The sequence below is a fragment of the Camelus ferus genome, chromosome 1, assembly GCF_009834535.1.
Source record: "Camelus ferus isolate YT-003-E chromosome 1, BCGSAC_Cfer_1.0, whole genome shotgun sequence".
Classification (NCBI taxonomy): domain Eukaryota; kingdom Metazoa; phylum Chordata; class Mammalia; order Artiodactyla; family Camelidae; genus Camelus; species Camelus ferus.
In genome coordinates this window covers 7,796,412-7,811,463 of record NC_045696.1, presented here as the reverse complement: position 1 = coordinate 7,811,463, position 15,052 = coordinate 7,796,412, and the positions used below count along the sequence as shown (strand labels likewise).

Sequence of the window (15,052 nt, the reverse complement as noted above, 5' to 3'; positions counted from 1 at the left end):
TGTTTCTGTTGAGGCGGGGCGAGAACACTGTGGGAGAGGACTGCGGAGATTTCGTGCAGCGGGTCGTGGAAGGGTGGGAGGAGGTCCCCGCGGGACACTAAGCTCCCCTCTCCTTCTGCCCTGCACTGCCTGCTCTCCAACAGCATCCTCGCTCTCCCCCGAGGACGCTGGATGTCGGTATGCATGCGGTAGTCCTCGGCACCTTCTCAGAGATGGGGGAGAGAGTGGGGCTAGGTTTGGGAGACAGGGAATGAATGCAGAGGAAAGCGCTACCCTCTCACTCCCCTCCCGAGGTAAAATTAGAAGAAACGTGTGGCCGCTGTTTACCCAAACCTGACACGGCGTCAGTGGCTCCCTGCGGCCCTTGCTCGGGGACTTTGCTATCCACTATAATTACCAGTGGCACTATTTTTGATTCCGAAATGCACTGCCTTGAGGGAGGGAGAGAAGTAAGCAGTAGCTACGATGTTGTTCGGATAGGAGGCACTGCCCCAACCGGCCCCCTCAAGCACCCAGTCCCAGGATCTGAAGTCATCCCAGACAACCAGGTCGAGAAGGACCTCGCTCTTCGGAATCCAGAGGAGTAGAGTCAGCCTCGAGCAGGTCCGGATAAGCGCAGAGGTGTGAATAAGCCACTGCTGTGGGCCGGGGTTGTCTCCCTCCCCTCCAGTACACACTCTACACGCAGAGCCACGTGGGGCACCCCGCCAGGGACTGGACCAAGGAATCCCCGACCCGGTGCACGAGGGCAGATCTGCCCTAGTTACTGCGATATAATCAAATAATCAGAGAGAAGCTGACCAACCTAAAAGCAAACACTTTCTCCAAAGGGGTAACTGACAGTGAAATAATTAAAAGCAAAACAAAACAAAAGGAATAAACTTCTCTCCCTCTACCACTTGGGAACGAGTGAATAGAGTTACTGTCTTGACCTCTCAAGGAATAAATCATTGAAATTGCTCTGGATACAGTGGGTAGTAATATAGTAATTGTTGTCTGATCCTTCCTGGGAGTAGCAATGACCCCAGGAAAAGTTGGTATCTCCATTGGGCTTAAACAAGGAAAGGAGTGAAAAATTGAGGTAGTTTTTCAGGTAGCTTAGACCAAAAATGCCTCCTAGCCACGAAATAATCAGATACGTGATACGGAACCCAAGTGGGAGTTTCTGGAATAACTACATGGTGCGAATTGTCTGTGTAGACAAGGGTTTATAAATGGAATAGGTTCGAATCTCCGCAATCCTGGATTTTCTGTTGTCTCGCTTTGAGCTGGCTGCTGAAGTTCTCCTTAAACATCACTTCAGATGTTCCAACCCCCTCCCGCCAATCTAGTGCTAGGCCTGGGAGAAGTCCTCCCCTCCCCACGTCCTTAGGGACAAAGTCTCATCCTCTTCTGCCACCGCAGCAGCCCATCCCAGATGGAACATGTGCGCATTTCCCCGTTGCTCTCACGCGAAAGTCGGTTTCCGCGGGGGATGGGCCTCAGGTAGGCGCCGGGCGCGGCCTGGGGAAAAACTGTTGCGGAGCATCTGAAGCGGAAAATTCGAGCAGATGTGAGGCTGCTGGGCCCCGCCGCTTTCCTCTTAGGGCCTCAATTTCTTCCAGATCACTTTCCTCATGGAAAATTTCTAAAAGGTAGGGGGGTATGCGGAGGCGTGTTTGTGTGCCTCGGGGTGCGCCCAAGTGCTAGAAGCATAACAAACTGGGGACGGTGGCGCCCCGCATGCAGGCTGCGTGCCAGAAGCTCTCAGGACTCAAGGTGTCCCGACTCTCTTCCCACCTGCCCTCTTCCTGCCCCTAGCCTCCCTCCATTCTAGATTCTCCAGACTCTTACCCCGCCAGTAGTAGAACCACCGTTTCTGGGTGATGCCCGGACTTCGGGGGCCTTTCGCTGCTCTATGCTTCTCCCCTTCGGTCCCGTCTCCGTGCCCTGGACGACGCGCTCGACTTGCCGCCCAAAGCACCGATTAGGAGGTACTCTCCGCTTCAGGAGCCCTGGAGCAAGGAACAAGCAGTAGGTGTCCCAACCCGCGGCCGCCGGCTTCTGATCACTCCAATTAGCACGTGTTTAGTACTTTATCCAGTTTACACAGAGCTAGCCTGTGGGTGTCGTCCTAAGTGTCTTAAGGGCCCCAAGCCTTCCCTCTGGCTAGGGAGAGCCCTAGGAGGACCCCAGCCAGGCGTGGGGGTTCTTCCTTTGTCATTCCGCGCAGGTATCACTATCCTTCCCACCTGGGAAATCTCGAGGTCGGCGCCCAAGTACTTTGGGTTCTTCTGGTGGTGTTGTGGGGGATCCCAGGCCCATTACCGTGAGTGTGTGTGTTGAGCCAATGTGTTGGTGGTGGAGGTGGTACAGGGCCCGCTTGGGCGTTTGCTGGGGCAGACTGTGGGCCTGAAAGTATCTCGCAACCACACATCTGCGAGTCTTCACATGCTCCTTTATGCTACTTCTCACACCACGGGATTCGATATCTCACCAGCTGTCACTGTGAAGACCCAGTATTGAGATCTCAAGTACGCGTTCCCGTAACATCCGGGAAATTTGGTTAAGAAAAGTTTGTTCCTGTTACTTGTCGGGTTTCTCCCACTTCCACTTAGCCATGTTTCTGCGATCTGGGTAATCCCTTTCAAGCCTGGGATGAATTCTCCCGGGTCCATAATTGAGGATCGGAAATCGTGGGGGTGAGGGAAGCATTAAATCCTCCCGAAGCCAGGAAGGTGCCTGAGCGCACTCAGGGGCCGCCTGCGCAAGCGGCGGCGGGGCCCACCCAGCAGTCCCTTCCCCCGTGGAGTCCTTTCTCCCAGAAGCCTGGAGACAACTGTCCGCGCATCCCAGTGGGGGATCCCGGCAGGGAAGCCGGCTGGCCCCTTGCGTTTGGGCACTGCGAACCGGAGCCGCTCATCAGCAGCCCCGCCCGATCCTCTGCGCGCACTTCTGAAAACAGGAAAGTGCCCTTGGATCCGAAACTCCAAGGGAAAAGTGCTGGTTCCTTCGTGAGCCCAGCGTTTGGTGGGAGTCGCCAACTTCAGAGCTCGCGCGGTTTCTGGGTTTCGGAGCACCAGCCCTGCGAGCAAGGTTACGGCTCATGGGCTTATGGGTTCCGCAGTGCGCCCAGGCAGGTGAGGTCCGAGCCAAGGTCTGTACACACTGTCCCGCCCACCGACGGAGCTACTATGCCTCCAAAGCCATTGAACTTCTGACCTTCAAAAGGGTCCCTGGAAAAGGTCAGGAGCACCTGCTGCAGACAAGGTGGCCGTAGGCCAGGCTCTCCCAACTCCCGGAGGCAAGTACCGGGTCATTGTCCCGCAGTGAGTTGGGGAGCAGCAGGCTCCTCCAGGTCCGGGAAAAGAGAACGAGAAGGCACCAAGAACCAAGACCCTAGCGCCAGCCTCGGGGCTCCAGCGTCTCACCTCCCGCGCTGTTCTCCAGATCAGGTCCCCCACAGCCTTACAACCTCGGCACATGGCCAAGAGACCCCAGGACCCCTTGCCCTGCGTCCTCTGTGGCTGCCCTCTGACCCTGCGCGCCAGGAAGTCTGAGTCCTCCCAGCTCATGCGACCACGCAGCGTCTGGAGCACCGCGTCTGGAGACTTCTAGAAGGGATGGGGGTTTGTGCGACCCCCATGGCCGGGGTAGCGTGGAGGACCCTCCGGGGTTGCAGGCGCAGAATCGGGGTGGGGTTGGGTACAAGAGGACTCGAGGTCCAGTGTAGCCCAGAGGGAAAAGTGCTGGAACTTCCTACGGCCGACTGCATCTCCAACTACCCTTCCCTACTACAACTGCTTCCTGCCGCCATCATTTTGGCCATCACCAATGCCCGTCCAGTGACTCTCGCTCGGTGCCCCTCTCCCTGAAGCCCCAGCCCCTGCCGCGCTTCCCAGAAATTCCGGCTGCTCTGGGTTGCGCTTCAGGAGCGAGTGCAATTGGGCTCTGTTCCCACCGCTGGCCGGGACCAAGCCTCTCCGGTAGGTTCGGCTCCCCTGTCTTCTCTCTCCGTCCGACCCGAGCGTCCCCGCGGCCTCCCCAATCTCCTTTCGTTCTCCTGTTTCCAGGAGAGAAAGGGCAGGAGGGTCACCTCCGAGACTCACTCGCGCTGTTTCCCTAAGCGGGGGCGGGGGGTGGGGGTTCCTTTCCCTCTGCCCCACCCCACCCCCTTTCGGCTCTCGGGCCTGCGAACTGCGGAGAGTGAGGGTGCGGGGCCTGCGCGGGCTCGGAGGGCTCAGTCCTCCTCCGCAGGGCACTTTGGCTGCTCCAGCTGGGTACCTGCCCCGGAGCCACAGAAGAGGTCTAGGCAGCGCTTCCTCCTTCCCTTCCTCCTTCGCCCCTCCCCGCCGCTTATCCTAGCGCCCAGGTCCAGAGACCCACTCGCCGGAGCTGGCTGCCGCCGCACGCCGTGTGCACTCACCGCGACTTCCTCGAGGCCGGGAGCGCGCAGATCTCTCCTGGGAGAGTCCCTGGAGGCAGCGACTCGGAAGCGCGCCTGTGACTCCGGGGCCGCGGCGGGGTCGGGAGGCGAGATTCGCCGCCCCCGCCCCCGCCGCGGTCCCTCCCCCCTTCCTGCCCCCCCTCCCCGGGCCACCGAGGCCGAGTGCTCCGCCCGAAGGCGGGTCCGCCATAAACAAACGCGGCTCGGTCGCACGTGGACGGCGGAGCTGCTGCGCCTCGCGACAGATCGCAGGCTCCGGGCGCCGCGTCTCCAGGCACAGGGAACCGCCAGGAAGGGCAGGAGAGCTCCCGGGCCAGGCCCCAGCCGCCTCCGCTCCCCTCCCGCTCCATGGCTCCGCAGCCGCCGCCTCCTGTGCCGCCCTCCAGTCCGGAGGGGCCTCGCGGCAGCGGGTACAAACACCAGGTCAAGGACTAAACAGCACTGCCGCCTCCTCGCTGGCCACTCTCCACCCGCTAAGGAAAGCCGAGGCAGGAGAGACAAGGAGGAAGGAAGAGCGAGCCGAAGCAAGCGGGAAGCCGGAGCTCTGGTCGCCGCAGGACAGTCCAGCCCGGAGGAGGCTGCGCCCGGGGCGGCGGCAGGCGGAGCGCGGGGCGGTGCCGCCGGATTGAGCCGAGTTCCCGGGCTGCGGCGGCAGAGAGGCGTCCTGGTGGCCCCGGTCGGCCCCGCGCACCTGCCCGCGGCTGGCGCCCCGTACTCACCTGGCCCCCGGCGCCCCCTTCCCCATCGCCACCGCTGCAGCCAGAGCGGGGCTCCGCGGGCCTGGAGCACAGCCGGGTCTAATATGCCCGGAGCCGAGGCGCGATGAAGGAGAAGTCCAAGAATGCGGCCAAGACCAGAAGGGAGAAGGAAAATGGCGAGTTTTATGAGCTGGCCAAGCTGCTCCCGCTGCCGTCGGCCATCACCTCGCAGCTGGACAAGGCGTCCATCATTCGACTCACCACGAGCTACCTGAAGATGCGCTCTGTCTTCCCCGAAGGTGAGGCCGCAGGTGGGCGGCTGGGAGTGCTAGGGGGCCCAAGCTGAGAGCCGGAGCTGGCCCGGAGGGGCCGCCTGGGTCTCCCAGCCAGGGCCAGGGCGTCTTGAGGAGGCCATGCCGGGAAACGGCTTCTGGTGGAGAGAGAGGCCAGGGCCTTGGTGCCGGAGGGAACAGACCATCGTCTAGCCCAGGGCTGGTAGGGCGCGAACCAGGAATTGTTCCACGAGCAGACTGGTCCATTCTGGTCTGTCTTCTTTCCTTTCTTCATTCCTTTAATTCTCCTTGTATCTTTTCCTTCAAGTTCCTTTTTCCGTGGAAGGGAAGCACGTCCACCCTAGGCGGAGGTGAAGGGTTCTTGCTGGTCCCAGATGGGAGAGAGTGGAGGAGTGCACCAGGAGGCCTAGGCCTTGCAGGCCCCAGTGCCCAGCAGAGCACTTGTCGGGGCAAAGGCCTCAGACTTGGGCCTCTCAGGTGGTCTCTTCTCTGCTTGCTTTTCTTGGGGCTGAGGCTCCAAGTCAGGGTGGGAGAGACAGCGCGAATAGGTGAGCCGAGATTCGGCAGGGGAGAGCAGGAGGCAGTTAGTCTGGAAGTGGCAGGCAGGCCCGAGCATAGTTTTCTTTGCTGGTTTGAAATTATAAGCCCAGAGGGGCAGGTGCCATGGTGGGCAAGAGTCGCCAGAATGCAAGGGTCCAGCAGACTGTTAAGTGGTCAGAAATGGTGGCACACTGGGTGGGCATTCCTGACCTGCACACGGCCTGGGGTGATGGTGGCTGCCAGGGCTAAGCAGCAGGGCTGGAGGAGGCCTAGTCACAACAGTGTCCCTTTTAGTGTCCCAGGGGTTCTGAACTGATCGCCTTCCATTGTCTGTGTCCCCTGGACAGAGGGGTGTCCTTCGGCCTGGCGGGTGGGATTCTGACACTTGTCTGGGACACTCTTCTCCAACTGGGGCCTGATGGGCACCTCCCAAGACCTGCAGGCCCAGGAGCCACTAGAGCTGTGTCAGCCTCCGGAGCCTCGGAAGCCGGCGCCCAGCACGGGACTAGGGAGACAGTTTCAGCTCCAGGGCTCAGGGAGGGTCACTGCCATGCCATGACAGGTGTCTTTCTAGTGCAGAGTGTTTCCATTAAGGCAGTCCCTGGGCCAGGCGACAGATGCAAAGTCGGTAAGCTCCATCTTTGTATGGTGGGCACCCCTAAGCCTTATTTGTCTCTGGACCTTGAGCTGCCCTTCACACCACCTCCCTGGTGGAGCGAGGAGGGCCTGTCCACCAGCGCAGCCTCCAGCGCTGCAGCGCAGCCGGCTGGGGAGCTGAGCGTCGCAGGACACGGAACCAAGGGGGCCGGAAGCAGTGTCCTCTTCTTAACGCCGGTGCTTTCCAGCTGCGCTGTGCAGCCAGGCAGGCACTTTCCTCCCAGAGCAGGAGCCCGTGACCTGATCGCCAGAGTCCAGAGGTCTCAGAAGGGAAAATTCTCCCCCTTTTTAACCCCAGGCAACCGAGGTGCCCCATCCCCTGCACTCCTCCCATTGGGAGCTGCAGCCTGGTAGTCGCTATACATCAGCTGTCCACCGAAGTAGAGATGGTTCCTCTCCTGCAGAAGTTTCAGAGAAAATTAAACAAGAATTAGGTTTTGTAAGGACTAAACTTGCTTCCCATTCGTGGAGGAGTCATGGTAACTGGTTTTCTCTGGTGAGCAGTTTCTTAATCCGCATCCTACAAAGCAGGTGTGGAACCCAGACAGGGCATCGGCCTCCTCTCCTGTTCCCTTCCCACACCATTAGAAATAAAAATTACCAAAAAATGACCAGATTAAATGATTTTTTAAAAAGTCAGAAGTTAGTAAGCGAGATCTGGAGAAAGGGGTAATTGTAAGCCATTTGGAGATTTCCAGGAAAGCTGCTAAAGATTAGGAAGTGGCAGATGTACTGCTTCTGCAGATATTTAAACTGGGTCTGTGTGTTCGAGCTCTGGGAAGCAGGTCTCCAGGCTTTGTGGTCCAGAATTGCTTGGCTCTGAGCTGGTTACAGAGGTGGGCTAGCTGGGGGTCCACCGCTAAACTCAGGGCCCCTATGCTTTGTTCCCAGTGGTGTGGTTGAGAAGTGTCTTGTGTGTCCCCTGGGGTGGCCATCGAGATTGGAATTCCAGGAGAGGTCGGGGAGAGAGCTGTTTGGCCCTAGAGTTTTGGAAATAACCCTTGACCTATGGGGAGCGGATTGATCCCAAATCGGAAAGAGGCCTGATCTTGCCCCCAGCACTCCTGCAGCGCTGAAGCGGGGAGTAGGCGCATTGGCCTGGAGGGATGGACAGCAGCCTCTGGGCTCCTCCCTGCGCTCAGAGGCCTGCGGCCTGCAGCTTCACCTCAGATCAGTCTGAGACTGGAGAGTGGTCAAGCCGGGTGCCAGCGGCAGAGAAAAAGATGAGTTTAGGAAGTCCTCAATTATGCAAAAGAACTCGCTCTCTCCTCTGGTAGCTCGAAGCGCGGGAGCGCGGAAGCAGCGCCCATAATTGATTCACCCTGTTCCCGGGAGACTCGGGTCTTCGCCGAGGAGGTGGTGCGGGGTTGGGATGGGGCCGGGAGGAGCCGCGGGGTCAGGACGCGGGCGTCAGGGAGCTTGTAGGACCAACGCGGTCCCGCGCCGCGGCGGGAGCTCCCGGATCGGCCCCTGCTCTTGGCGGCGAACGGAAAGATACCGAGCAGAACTGATGTGCCCAGCGCGGCCTCGCTTTCCATAGCCCGGGAGCGGGAGGGATCCCTGGGCGAAGAGGAGTCTAGAAGCCAAGTCAGGACTTCGGGAGTCAGAAAATGACTAGCACAGTCCGAAGGAAGCACAGGAATCGCCAGACTAACCTAACCCTTCGTCGTTGAGAAACTGAGGCCAGCGAGGGGCAGGCCTTTCCCAAGGCCCCCCGCGACGGCCCTGGGCCGGCGGTGGCTGCCCGGGCAGGAAGGCCGCTGCGCCGCAGGTTCTCCCGCCGCGCAGAGGAGGCCGTTGGCCTCGGGCCCTTTCTTTCGGAGTCCGCCTGGCAGCAGGAGAGAAAGGGGAGCTCGGAGGAGCCCCGGGGCAGGGGCAGAGAGGCGCCTGGAGCCAAAGTGGACGCTCGGCGGGAGTCCACAAGCTTAGGGGTGCCGGCAACTGAGACAGCTGATTCAAGGCGCCCCTATTCGGGCTGCCCTGCTAGGCTTCTGTCTCCTTGTCTGTAAAATGGGCCTATTAGCAACTCCATCACTGTGCCTGGTTCCCGGCATCTGGTGTGAGGAAGCAGGTAATGCAAGTGTAAACCTAACATGTTTGTACTCCAGTCTCTCCTTCCTGTGAGGTCACTGCTTTTCCTGAGCCAGATGCCGCCTAAACGGTGGCTGAGGGCCCCACTTGGTGGACCTCCGAGATTCCCTGCCTGGAGTTGGAAGACACGCTGGTTTCTGGGTCCCCACATTTTCTCCCCTTTAACAGTGAACTAAGATGTGGGAGTACACAGGCAGGGAAGAGGGCAGGAGAGGAAGGCTGGCTTTGGCTGTGGCCTTGGAATTGAAAACTTAGTTAACGTGGTTGGGAGAGCCTGGTACACACAGGGCTCAGGGAAGCACTAGGGCCCGGGTTCTGCTAGCCTCTTTGCAGTGAGGCCTGTCCTTCAGGAAAGGGAGTGCTTTGGAAATGCAGAAGCACCCAGTGTCGGGGGAGTCTGTGGCTCTCTGGCCATAGCTGCATGGTGACCATGCCAGGCAGGATGCAGGGCAAATTCTGCCATCTGGTGACCCACCCTGAGCCTCAGGAGGCAGGAGGCAGAGCTGCAGGGGCTTCATGGCCAATCACCAGAATTAAGCACCTTCCCAGGAGCCTGGGTTCCCACACTCAGCAGTGGGGCAGAGGGTGGCATCCCCTCTGGGCACTTGCACAGAAAGGGCTGGAGGAGGGACTGGCTCTGGGTACCAGTTCAGGAATGGAGCTGGAAACTGAGGCAGACTGTGGGAAGAGAACAGAGCCCCTCTTCCCCGCTCCCTGGACCTGAAGTGATGTGGGTGAGAGAAGCACTTTTACTCCAAAGAAGCGAAAATGTCACTCCCACACAGTAAATGGGATTGGAGGCCTGAATTATTCCAGTGTCAGGATTTGTCTGAGTTTAGATTCAGGCAGGGCCCTTCTCACCCAACACACACACACACACACACACACCCCTGAGTGCCCAGGGGAGGTGGGGGAGGGAGGCTGTCCTAGAAATTGTTTAGGAATGGAAATGCTTTGATTTAGAGGATTTGGTGACGAGAAACTTACCTTAAACCGATATGGGGTCACGGATTCGAGGCATTTCTCTACAGCAGCCCGAAATAATGTATTTTTTATATAGAGACTTATTTTTTAGAATAATGTGGGTTTTTACAACCGTCTCCCCATCTCTGCGTGGAAGCCTGCCAGGCTGTGTGTGGATCCAGGGAGGGAAAGCTCACAGTCACAGAGCAGGAAGCTCAGGCATTGGTGATGGGAACTCCAGGGATGTGGGGCCCTGGCGGTTGGGGGCTAACGGGGTACTCTAGATTCAGCCCCCAGGACCAGCCAGGGGTGGGGCGCTCGGGGTAGGGTGGAACTCGGACAAGAAGCCACTTCATACCCACCCAGGGATGCAAAAAAAAAAAAAGAAGAAGCCTCTCGGAGGTGGCACTGGCCACGTGCACTCCCTAGTGCAGTGGGCTTAGCAGAGCCTCCATCCCAACCCTCAGGATCTAAGCATTAGGCAGTAGGGTCGTGGGGTGCTTGCATCTGTGGGCTGAACACGTACAACACTGGCCGGGACCGGCAGGGCCCGGCTGGAACCACTTCCCCTGCCTCAGTTGGGCTGAGTCAGACCTTGTTGGGTCGTCCCTACCTACCACTACCTTCACAGTCCCTCCAGGCCTGCTATGCAGCTGTTGGTTTGGAAAAGGGCTCAATGGCCAGGCTTTTGAGGGACCCCAGAGACAAAAAAGCATTCCAAGGTCAGAGGTGGACTAAAATGCCACCGTTTTAGATGCCCAGGGTTACCCTTGGGAAAGTGTGAGAACCCCTATCCATCCTGGAAATTCTTACCCAAGTCTAGACCCCAGGGCTGAGACCTGCTGGTCACTGGCCATAGCAAGTCCTGCTTCCGGGTCCAGAGGAAGAAGCAAACCCAGCTAGCTTCCTCCTTCAGGTCTCAACTTGTGTCCCCTCATCTGAGGAGGCAACCCTATCTCACAATGAAGGAACCCCTCCACTATCTCCCTTTTGATAGCAAATCATCTTATTTGTGCGGTTTCATGTTTATGGTTTGTGACCTGCACCTGGCTGGGGCCAAAGCACAGCACACACTCAAGAGCAGTTGCTGACTGACTAACTGAGCACGCAGAGAAGAGGGACCATATTTAGATAGCTTCTGTGGCATCAGGGCCTCGCAGGGTTTAAACCAAACAGCCAGCTGAGTGTGGGTGGGTACGAGGTGCAGGCACATACAAACTTTCGAAGGCAGAGGGGGAAAGGGACACCTGGCTTGCTTTCCCTATGGCCTAGTGGTTGACCACCCCCTCCCCAGTGACCTGGCCATCTGGATTCCCAGTAGCGGCTCAAGCAGGAGTCCAAACCCCTGCTGGAAACCAAAGGCCAGGTTTGGAACCCCCAGCTGCTCCCCTGCCGTCATTGGGGTGGGGGAGGGGCTCCCAGAATCGGGTGAGACAGATCACCAACAGCTGGTAACCTTGGAGGAGCTTAACCAAGTCTTTTCTTATACTTTCCCTCATTTCTAACAAAGTCCTTTGTTAGGTCCAGATAAGGGCCACATGCCCAGCGCCTCACTTTTTCAGGAGTATATATGGCTTTACGGTAACAGGATGATTTTTTTTTTGTTACAAATCTTTCCTCATTTAATCTCTACATTCAGCCTAAAGTAGATTTTTATGGGCCCAGTGGAAAGGCCTCGCCCATAGTGGTTTCTAATGGAAGAGCTGGCAGCGCCATCACCCTATGAGGTGGCATGGGGCAGGGACGCTTGAGGGGAACTTCACCACCCACCCCCGCTCGCTCGTACCAGGTCCAAATCTCCACTGGCAACGCGGAGGCATTAGGAAATTACAGGAAAAATTATACTGATGTAAGAGAACAGGCTCTTGAAGTATCCAGGTATTTTAATCATACGCAAAATTGTCCTGTGTAGTCAGTGCACTCTTGCATGTGAGGCCAGAGGTCTTGGGAGACCCAGGCAGGGGAGTCTGAGGTTTGGGGGTCATTCCCAAAGGTGCAGATTTCCTCAGGTCACTCAGCCCCAGACCATGTGAGGAGATGAGGCGGGAGCAGTGCTCACTGTCTGCAGGGAGCCAGGCAAGGGTGGCTTGGCCGGAGCCAGGGGGTGGGCCCAAGAGTAGGATAAAGGATGGTTACCAGGGTGCATTTGTCCATTTTCAGACATCAGAATTCCTGGGTCCTTGTTAAATTCTTTCTTCATTCAAGCCCCTACAGCTCTTAAATTTTGAACCTTTCCATTTCTGGTTAAATAGAGTAAATGCCGCCGCCACCAGGAGAGCCGCTTGGGTCTTGGGGAGGAAGGACCTACATGAGAGCCAGTCATCCTGTACTGTGGTCACTGTGGTCATCCTTGGGAGTGGGTTAGGGTGGGCAGTGATTTCCTAGGGTTAAGAGAGATCTCCGTTCTCCTGGTGGAGTCTGGTGATAGGGGACTGCAGTCATATTTGGGGAATCGGAATGTGTGGAAATTAGCCACATCCTTATGGGGATACAGGATAAACCCCTTATTCTAGAAGCCCAGGAGGAGAATTAAAGGTCATTTCTTTTTCAGTTGCAGAATAGAGTTTGCCAAGAAGGATCTCCAAAGCCTTTCCTGGGGCCATGGGCCTGGAGGTGCCCTGGGCCTGTGCACACCTCCACGCTGAGGGTGCGTTTTCTGCCTGCTGGAGTCAAGGGCTCCAGAAGCTTCGACGCCCAAGGCACCTTCAGGGACAGTGGGGAGACCCAGGGTGCCTGCGTGACACTCTTCAGGAACCCACTAACCGCCCACCTGGAGGGCTTCTGGGTCCTGGGAGTACTCCTCGGATTTGGCGTGGTTGGGCGAGGTCCCCAGTCCAGCGTGTTCTGCTCTGGTCTCTGGTCCCGCATTCCCGGGGAGCAGCGGGCAGGGGACTGTTATGACCTGCACTTCTGGTGGGAGGGGAGACGGACAAGCCAGCTGGACCCTTAACTCACCTCACAGGGTCAAAACCTGGGATGGGAAGCACAGAGTGGGCCTAGAGCCCGGGGGCGGGGCGTTCTCCGCGGGAGTAGGGGGTGGATGCTGACACCGCGGCCACCAGCCTTTGCCACCTCGCGCCGGAGCCTCGGGCTCACTGGAGAGTTTCGGGTCAGGCCCCCAGCAGAAGGACTGATTCCAGGGAGCGGCTGGGGTTTCTCCCGACGGGGGCTTAGCGCTACAATCTCACTCGGCTTTCCTACTTCCTCCTGAACGTGCAGAGAAAAGCCTGGGATCTCCGGGGTCACAACAGCTGAGTCGAGGGTGCAAGGGAGGGATGTTCTGCTGAGCAGGACCGTCTTTCCCTCGGTGCACTTTCTGCAACACTGGCGGACCTCAGGGAGGTGGTAGGGAGCAACAGGAGGCCTTGGGGGGACACTTAAGAAGCGCAGAGGCTGTGAGACCCCCAACTATGTGACAACAAACACTTCCTAGTTTCCTTCACGTACATATGCGGCTCTCCCCGCCTACGGCCCATCCCCCGCCCCGCCGCTGGCGCGTTAGGAGTTTTTCTTCGAGAAAGCCCCCAGGTAAACCCTTCCCAGACTGTAGCTCTAGGATTAGAAGAGGATCCGGCGCTCCTGGGGCGCCAGTGAAGGCTGGAGAGTTTGAGGAGGCTACAGAAGATTGAAGAAAGTTTTTTGTTTTTTTGTTTGTTTTTTTAATGCGGGAAAAGCTGCCTCTAGGATGGCGAGAGCTTTAAGTCTGGGCCTCCCTATCTTTGGGAAAATGCACAACTGCTGGCGACTCAAGGAAGAGAGGGAGGCAGGACCCTTGGGGAAATATTTACTGGTCAAATCGATATCCCCGTTTGGCTGTGAGGGTGGCCGATTTCAAAGCAGATTAGGTTACTTTGTGGCATTTCAAATACAACGGCAATTTCAGAGCCGTGAGCACGTGGGCGACCCACGGGAGCTGGGGGCCTGGTGGGCTAAGTGCGCGGCCAGGGCGCTTGGACTCAAGGCCCCAGCGAGAATTCCTCATCTGGTCTTTTTCTTCTTAATCGAAGGCAAAGGGACGATGGCCGGCGGCGGGGGTGCGAGGAGCTGAGGTTGCGCGCGCCCTCCCGGGCGCCCCGGCTTCCTGCTGGGCGCTGTTTACTGGTTTGCTTTATTCCCCGTCCAGGTTTAGGAGACGCGTGGGGACAGCCGAGCCGCGCCGGGCCCCTGGACAGCGTCGCCAAGGAGCTGGGATCACACTTGCTGCAGGTAGTAGAGCCGCCGCTCCGGGGGGGTGGGGGTGGGAGGAGGGAGCGCCGCCGCCGCCGCCGCCGCCGCCGCCGCCAACCTCCCTGGCCCGCGCCCGGGTGGGGACTCTCTTACGACCTCGCCACCCTAGTCTCCAGGTGTCCCTCCTCAAGGAGCCCTGGGCAGATCCATAGGCCGTCCCCAGGCTGCAGAGGTCTCTCTGAGGCTAGAGGCCGTGGCCGAATTTCGGGGCAAGAGACTCTTCACTAACTCCGCCTGGGGGGCCGGGGCCCAGTGTGGACTGGACTCAACCAGTGCAACCTCGCACCACCCCCCACGCCTAGCCCCCCCCCCTTCCCCAGCCCCAGAACTCTCTAGCTCAGGAGACCTAGGCCGAAGGGCACCCCTGGGCGTAGTTAAGTCCTTTCCAACCTCACTTCCCTTAGCAAACTTTTATGGCCCGCTTGCTCTGTGCCAAACGCTGTGTGCCAGGCGCTGGAGCCAGAGAAGGAATAATCAGATCGCTCTGAGCCAGAGTGAGCAGCTCTAAGGCCTCTGACAATTGTGTTTGTTTGTGTGTCTGTGTGTAGAGGTTGCAATAAAGGAGAGACAGCATCAATAATCAAATATCAACAGTTGACATTTATTGAGAGTTTACTACTGGCCAGATCCTATTCTAAATCTTATTATATACTCTCTCTTCACCACCCACCTAGAGTGTATTCTTTTTTAAACTCCATCCCCCCCCCGAAAAAAGTTGGGGCACAGAAAGGTTAAGCAACATGCCTGAGGTCACATAGCAAGTGGTGTTTTGTTGAACCCAAGTGGTCCAGCTCTCGAGTGGTCCAACTTATGACCTGGTAACGCCTCCAGGCTCACCTGGCTCACGGAGGAAGCCCTGGCTTAGTTTGTGGTCAGCCGCTTAGCCCTCCAGCCCGGAGCCATTCAGTCCGCGGTGGTTAAACCGCCCCTGACCTCGGATTTCTCCCGCAGTGTCTCGGGCTCGGGTAGGGTAACCGTGCGCACGACCAGCCACTTCCAAGTCCGTGGCTGGCGCTGGGTGGGGACAGCAACGCCTCATGTCTCGGAATCCTTCAAATGCCCTTTACAGAGCCTCATCAACGACCCGATTCATTCCCCCTCCCGTCATTTGTCTCTGCCACCGAAAAATGCCCGCCGAGAGCTATTTTGCATTTCCT

General features: G+C 58.1%; 1 protein-coding gene across 1 annotated transcript in view; it reads left to right on the top strand.

Moving 5' to 3' along the window:
* The first annotated feature begins 5,216 nt into the window (after nt 1-5,216).
* The window catches only part of SIM2 (SIM bHLH transcription factor 2), a 44,830-nt gene continuing 34,994 nt past the window's right edge, over nt 5,217-15,052 (top strand). Inside the window, 2 exon segments of the mRNA XM_032468584.1 lie at nt 5,217-5,423; nt 13,792-13,874. Coding sequence (XP_032324475.1) covers nt 5,249-5,423; nt 13,792-13,874 — 258 coding nt within the window. The 5' untranslated portion in view covers nt 5,217-5,248.